Source organism: Colletotrichum siamense (genome assembly GCF_013390195.1).
Source record: "Colletotrichum siamense strain Cg363 chromosome Unknown KSG_Cg363_contig03, whole genome shotgun sequence".
Taxonomy (NCBI): Eukaryota; Fungi; Ascomycota; class Sordariomycetes; order Glomerellales; family Glomerellaceae; genus Colletotrichum; species Colletotrichum siamense.
The window spans coordinates 1,826,019-1,834,070 of NW_023501016.1; the positions used below are offsets into that span (position 1 = coordinate 1,826,019).

Below are 8,052 nucleotides of genomic sequence, written 5' to 3' on the forward strand. Positions count from 1 at the left end.
TTCCCAACGACAGCAGAAATTCAGACAGGAGAGGCATGCTTACATGAATGATTAGCGAATTGCACAGATTTCAACAGCCATTGGCTCCGGCCAAAGCAAAATCCCAGTGAGCGGCCTCATACATGCATTGAGGTACGCGAGTGAATCGGCCAGGAACAAAACTCGCCCATGATCGCCATTCTAGGTGTCTGACGAGTCATTTATGCAGCCAGAAGGAGCCCGTCTCCAAAGTTCCTCGTTTCCGGAGCAGTTTCCTACTGAAGGAAAGTGAAGCGTTGCAATTCTTTAGTCGAATCCAACCAACGCAAGCGAACGAGGGCCCTCGTCACTTTAGTGGCTCTTGTGGAGCCGAACCAAACGAGGCGTTGGTGCTCACATCAACCAACATCGCGCAGTGAAGACAGACCATTGTTGATTGATCTGCCCTCCGGGAAGTGACCTAAGGACTACCCGAGTGGAACCCTTCAAGGGCACCTGGCTTGGCGTTGAACTCTCATAAGAGGGCGGCCGCCGAAGGTGTATAAACAAGCCCGATGCCGTTCCATTTCATTTTCGCTAAGGTGACTACGAAAGATCCTTTCTATCTAGACTTAAACACACAAAAGAAAATCATCAAAGCAATGGGGTCTGTGCCAGATGTCCACCTTCTCTCGGGGATCCCCCAACTTACCCCCTTGGAACAGATCAGCCCAAGGGGGTGGGTCCGCTATCTGTTTCCATTTCAACTCCCACAGGACTATGATCCTGAAGCCATCACGGACATCTTTCGCAGAAGCCTGCAAGCAACCAAGGATCGCTTCCCGACGTTGGCGTGCGAGGCTGTTCCTGATCCTGACGCAAGACAAGCCAACGCGCTCAAACTTCAAAAGATCACCGACCACGAGATCGAGCCCGTCATTGTCAATGATTTGCGCCATTCGGAAACATTCACAGCCTCGTTTGAGGAGCTCAAGGCTAAGCATTTTCCAGTCTCGAGCTTCTCAGCTGAAGTTTTCACCCGCTGCCCCATTTGGCCCGCCCCTGGACAGCGGGTGCCCATTACAATTGTGCAAGCCAATTTCATCCGAGGGGGCCTGATTCTCAACTGGAATTTGTTTCACCTTGTTGGTGATGGACAAGCATTTTACAACTGGATTCGAGTCTGGGCTGAGGAGACTCGCCGAGCTCAAAATCTTGAAATCCTGGATCCAGTTCGCTATCCTGACCGTATCTACACGGACCGCCAAATTGCATACGACTCGCCACAGACTCTTCCCAAAGGCAAAGCCGGACGTCTTGAAGACCATCCCGAGTACACCATTGTCACGGATCCTGCAACCCAGCTGGCGAAGATTGCGACAACGGATGGTCATGTCGGACAGATTTTCTACTTATCGAAGGATTCGCTCGAACGACTGAAGCGGGATGCCCAACCCAAGAAGAATGACGGGTCTTTCGTGTCCACCAATGACGCGCTCTCAGCCCTGATCTGGCGAAGCATCATGGCAGCTCAGTTTGACGTGGCCCAGCTAGATGGCAGCGAAAATTCCGTTTACAATATTGCCATCGATGGTCGAGGACGAAGCCAGCCGCCGATTCACCCGGAAGCCATGGGAAGCTTCCTCGGCTTTATTCAAGTCGAGCTTCCCATCAAGAAGATTCTCGAGGCCGACAACATTGCGGCCTTGTCCCTCTTGATTCGCAAGGCCATCATTGCAATGGACAAGGATTTCTCGGGCTCGTTCATCAACGATGTCGTCCAGCTGGTGAACAATCAGAGCGACCTCGGCGCTCTGATCCCAACGTCATTCCTGGATGTGCCTGGCCAAAACTGCGCGCAGACGTCGTGGGAAAAGTTCAAGATGTACGATCTTGATTGGGGTCATGCTCTGGGTGGCAAGATTGCGGCTATCCGCTCACCTAGCTGTGGTATCCTTAACGGCATGCAGATTATGTATCCTCAACACCCCGATGGTGGCCGGGAGATGCTTGTAGGTATTTATGAGGATTGCTTGGAGAAGCTTTGCAACGATCCGATCTGGACTAGATATGCCGAGCGTCGATAGCAATTTCATGGCTCATGAAATATGATTTACAGCCCTTAAGTGACGTTCTTGAACAGAGGTTCCTGCTAAGTCTTCTCAGTTTATACTACCTAGTTTTGCATAAACATCCCTGATTTACTGCCCTTTCACAATTCAGAAGAGCTTGATGAAACACCCAGTCCGCCGAACTTTCCAGCGGTATCAGAATTCGATGCCTGCGCAGGGGCATTCAGAAGACCACAAGGAAACAGTGGACTGCTTCAGTGGGATCCACGTTTCTCAAACGAAATTGGTGATTACGAAAAGCTGGGGAGACCTGCGGCTTCTTGGAACGGACGAACCTATTAACGCACCAATCAAGTGTACTCCCAATCATCTGGAACTGGCGCCGGAGAACGTAGCTGAAATCAGAAGGTCGTTCCACACTCTGTGTGACAATGTGTTGGCGCTAGAGTGGACCATGAAGTTGGGACCCATTCAATTTCATGTTACGTAGTGGCAAGTCGTTGCCTTTCCGCCACGGCCCGTAGCGTACCTTAAACCATCTGTTGTTGAGCCTGGTGGGTGGTTCAATACTTGTATTGGAGAGTGATACATACTCTTGGATATCGCTTCGTAAGCCCTCATGGCCACCTGTCTCTAAGTCTTTGCAGCAGTGTAGATGGTCTCATCGCACTGGCAGTGGACTGAACCAGCATCACAGTGGATCCAAAAAGTTCTCGTGTTGCTTTGAGAGCAAACCCTTGTAAAACGGTGGAGAGAGGTGATAAACCCGGCCAGGGGCTGAGAGACATCACAGGCCCATCAGCGAGGGCTGTTGGGGCCACGACGATATCGGCACAACTTTAGCCGAGGCCGAGTCTAGGCAGACGAACCGACGAGGAAAACTACGAGCAGATGGTCAGAACAACACTCATGAATATTGACACAGATTTCCAAGAACCAGAACCGGGGGGAGGGGGAACAGAAGGAGTATCAGGCAGGCTGTGTGCGCCTGCGGAGAGCAACTTTCCATCCAGGAATAATATTGACTTTTTACGCTTGCAAAACTCAACAGATGGGCTCCTCTGGGCAGTCAACTCAATACGTCAAACTTGGCTGCGAAAACTGATGTGCTGACGAAATTCCTTGAAAGAGACGTTTCGCTGAAAGGGCTTCATCAGTTGACCACGACCTGAAGACATTGCGTCGAGTTGATCTTCGGCAATGTTTGAGTTTCATGTCAAATTAAGGTCGCCCGGCTCATCATCCAAGTCCATTGGCAAAAAGTCAAAGTGGCACTTTGAAGACAGCGACAGAAGAATGATGATGATACAACAGAAGAAGAGCCACTCTCATAGCACTAGAAACCCCATATTGAGAGCTTGGCCAAAGAGGAAGGTTTTGGTTCAATCAAACCTGCCCTGGGGAAGACTTACATATCTCCTATTTAGTCTTTGACGCAGCTGATATTTGTGCAATATGTGTGTGGGTTAGACCAGAAACATATGGTAGGCGTTTTAAGAAAAGGACTGACGGCGACAGCATGCCTAACGCTGATTATGAAAACTCTACTTTGGTATCAGGGGATAAATATCTGAATCAGCATGTCCGTAATTGTAGTGATATGTTTAATTACTAATTATATTTTAACTGCAGAACGCCTTTCTGTAACGTTTTATAAAGAAGCTGCAGTTGCAGGTGCTCTAGGGTGATGCTTAGATACCCTGGGTGCTGTGTATATTTTGCACTCCTCTTTAGGTTAAGGCGTAACTCTAAGCTATCTAGTTTTAAATACTAGTAACTAGCGCTGTGTTACGGTTAGCTATCTAATAGTAGGGTCTACTAATAGAAGCTAGGGATTAATACGTTCTAATAGTATACTAAGTTATAGTTTAGGTTAAAAGTTATAAGTTATAGTAGATTAGGTTTTTAGAAACTAAAGTACTTAGTTTTAAGCTTAATAAGTAATTTATAGTAAAAGTAAACTAAGAATATCTTAAAAATAAATATTAAGTTAATTATTAAAAAGTTATAAGAGTTTAACTTTAAACTAAGCTTAAGTTATATTATATATAAGTCCTAAATAGTATTTTTTATTTACTTAGGAGTAATTACTTAGGTATATAAAGTAATTATAATTAGTTAGTAATACTAACTAATTACTAAATATCTTATTTAATATTTTACTAATTATTTCTTTATTTTATTATTATATAACTTATATTATAGTTTTTTTATATTAAGTAAATTCTTATTATTTTTATAATCTTATAGTATAAATATCTTATTTTAGCTACTTAATCCTTAAATAAGTTATTTAGCTATTATCTTTATTTATAAGTTATAATATTAAGTTCCCTTTCTAAAGGTTTTATTCTTAAGATTTAATATAAATAAGTTATTAATCTTAAGTTAGAGATCTATTAATTATACTTTTTAATTTACTTATAATATTAATACTATATTAAGTTATATTTAAAAATTAAAATTAAAATTTACTTCTACTTTTTATTATTATAATTATATATTATATATTATTAAGTTTAGCTTTATTATTAATATACTTTATTCTTATTATTATTTTATAAAGAAATATTATAAGTTTCTTCTAAGTAGTAGAAAGGAGTAGAGAACTTAGAATTTTTTAGTAATTTTAACTTAAAGGAAAAGGGGTAGATAGGCGTTTTTATAAGCGTTAAGCGTTATTATAAAAAGAAAAAGGTTATATAAGTAAATAGAAGCTTAGTTAGTTTATAATAAAAAAAAACTAAATAAATAAATAAGAAATATACTTATTTTTATATAAATTCCTATTTTTTTCTTAATAACTTTAGTAATTACTCTTTTAGAAAAGTTTTTAGGATTTTTTAGCTTAGTTTATAGAAAAAGTTTATTAATTTTTATTTTTTAAAAACTAAATAAATATAAGTGTTTTTAAGCTCTTCTAGTTTTAATTAGCTTTATTTTTATCTCTTTTTTTAGTTTTTATTATACCTCTTTAATTATTTAAAATATAAATAGAGTAGAATACTATAAAAATATTACTACTAAACTTCTTTTTAGTAGCTTATTTTCTTTTAAGAAATTATATAATTTAAAATATAAAAAGAGTAAAAAATATAGATAAAATATAATTTAGTTAAACTTATATTTATATATTTATTTTTATATTTTTTATAGTTATTTAGAAAATTAATATATAAATATCTAGGTATTTTTAGGGGTTTTCTACTTAAAATAGAATACTTAGTATAATTAATAAGTTTTCTCTTTTATTTTATTATAAAATTAATAATTAATATAAAGAAGTAAGCTAAATTACTATAGAGGATTTTTTTTATAGTTATTTTATACTACTTTATTAAACTAAAATAAGAAACGTTTAAAAGAAAAAGTAATTTAAGTATTACTATATTAAAAAGAAATTTAGCTAATACTTTTTTAACTTCTATTCTTTTAAAATAAAGAGTAATAGTTTAAGTACTTAAAATTAAAAATTAATTAAATTTATAAGAGTTTAAAAAACCTTAAAAAAAAAAGTATTTAATTAAATAGAAAAAAGTAAATAAAGTTCTATAAAAGTTTAATTAATCCCCTTTATTAGTTTATTATCTACTTATTTAAAATTATTATATACTACTTTATTATAAGCTATTATAATAATAATTTAAAAGTAATTAAAATAAAATAAACTTATTTTATTTCTATTTTTAAAACTAAAGTTATAAAAATAATAAAACTTATTTTACTCCTCTTATAAACTTTAAAAAAGATAAAATTAATTAATCTATTTTAAAAAACTTCTCTTTATTTAAACTTATTAAAAAGTTTCTAATAATATATTAATTAATAAAGAGAAATACTAAAAAGTTTAAAAATTTAAGATCTAAATTTTATTTATATATAGAAATATTAAGATCTAATTTTCTTAAATTATAAACTATTATAAATATAAAAATATAAAAAACTAAAAAAGAAAAATATTATAACTATATTAACTTTTTTAAAAAAAAAGAGGGGAATATTTTTTAAACTTAACTAAAAGTATTTCTCTTTTCTAAGAATAATTTTATACTAACTCTATAGAAAAGAAAATATATATATCTCTTTTATTACTCCTCTTCTATATTCTTAAGTAATAAATAAGTAGTTAGAATAAAATATTTCTTTTAAAATCTATAGTTAATATTATAGTTTTATTATAAACTTTATTAAATCTTAAGTTTAACTTATAAAAAAGAAGTATTATAAAATAAAATTACTAAAAATATTATTAATAATAACTAAACTTTTTTTATAAGAAGAAGAAAAAGAAACCTAAAATATAAAATAACTTTATTATTAAGATAATAGAAAAGAGGAGAGATAATAAATATAGATATACTTTCTAGATAAAAGAGAAAAATAAAAATAAAAATAATAATAAAAATATCTCTTTTTTTTTTTTTTTTCTCTTTTTTTTTTTATTATTCTTTTAAACCTATATTATAAAAATTCTTTTATTACTCCTTCTATTAATAAATTATTAGCTTTACTTAAGTTTTATATAATCTTTTTATTTTAGTTTTTTTTAAAAAAGCTTTTTTCTACTTCTTCTTCTATTAATTTACTTATATTTTCTTTAGAATAATATTATTAAACTTTAGAACTTTAAAGATTTTAACTTTAGTTTAAGATAAATAACTTAAATTAAAAATAATAAATAATAAAGCTAATTTAGTTATTAATAATAGTTTAATAAATCTTTTTATAAGTTTTCTTTTTTATTAATTTTAATAAGAGAAACCCCTTTTAATTCTAAATTTAAATTAAAGTTCTAAAGTAATTATAAAAACTAAAGTTTTTAAAATAATAGTTTTTAAAAGTAGTACTTCTAATATAAATATAATACTTAAAGAAGATTTTTTAAAAAATAAAGTAGTATAAAACTATTTAAATTTTATTAAATCCTATTAAAAAGCTTCTAAAGTATATAGCTTAGAACTCTAAAAGTTTAAAATATTATAACTTAGAATAGCTAAAGTATTATTTTTTACTAAAAATAATATTTTAAACTTTCTTAAAAGCTATAAAACTATAATAGAAGTAGTAGGGATAACTAATACTTTAAAAGTATTAAGTATTATTTTCTATATAAATATATCTTTTTAAACTAATAATTAAATAAAACTTAATAAGAAAACTTAGTTATAAATAAAAATTTATTTTATCTAATACTATAAAACTATAAATAAGGATTACTAAAAACTTCTAAATAATTAGATTAACTAAATTATTTCTATAACTTTAATAATAGATAATCTAAACTATAAAGTAGCTATATAGTTTCTATAAAAAATTAATAATATTTAAACTAAAGTTATAAAATATAACTTTAATATTATAACTAACTTTTAAATTATTTAAATAGCTATATTAAGATTTAATTAGTTAGCTTTAAATAGAATAGCTTTATTTATAAAGATTAATATTTATAAGTTATTTAAAAAGAGGGATTTTAATAAATTTAAAGTTAATTTAATAAATTAGCTTAGCTTTAAAGCTACTTAGAGATAAACTTTTTAAATTACTACTTCTATTTATACTTTATTTCTTATACTTCTAAAAGTATTAAGAAAAGAAACTACTCCCCCTCTTTAAATTAAGAAAAATAAAGCTAAGTTTAATTAAAGTATTAAAAGTTTTTAAAACTAGTTTTTAAACTAATAACTCTCTAATTTAATAAAAATAATAAATAATTAAAAAATCTCTATTAAGAAGATTATTTATTCCTCTTTAGTTATAAAAAACTACTATTTAGCTTTAGTTTATTTAGTTAAAGTTAATAAAGAAAATCTTAAACTTTTCTTTTATAGTTTATATAGTTAGTATTAATATATAAGCTATATAAATTATAACTTTAAAAAAAGCTATTATCCTTAAAAGATAGCTAATAAAAGAAGTAACTTAATTTAATACTTCTAAAGATATTATTTTTATAAACTATAAAATAATAAGTTTTATATTTTCTAAATAATTATTACTTTATTATAATAAAATAGTAAGC

General features: G+C 31.0%; 1 protein-coding gene across 1 annotated transcript; it reads left to right on the forward strand.

Moving 5' to 3' along the window:
* Positions 1 to 620: 620 nt before the first annotated feature.
* Positions 621 to 2,045, forward strand: easC (Acyltransferase easC; the record flags this gene model as incomplete). Its single annotated transcript, XM_036636350.1, has 1 exon — positions 621 to 2,045. One exon carries the CDS (start codon positions 621 to 623, stop codon positions 2,043 to 2,045), a length of 1,425 nt encoding a protein of 474 aa, XP_036497486.1.
* Between the last annotated feature and the right edge of the window lie 6,007 nt (positions 2,046 to 8,052).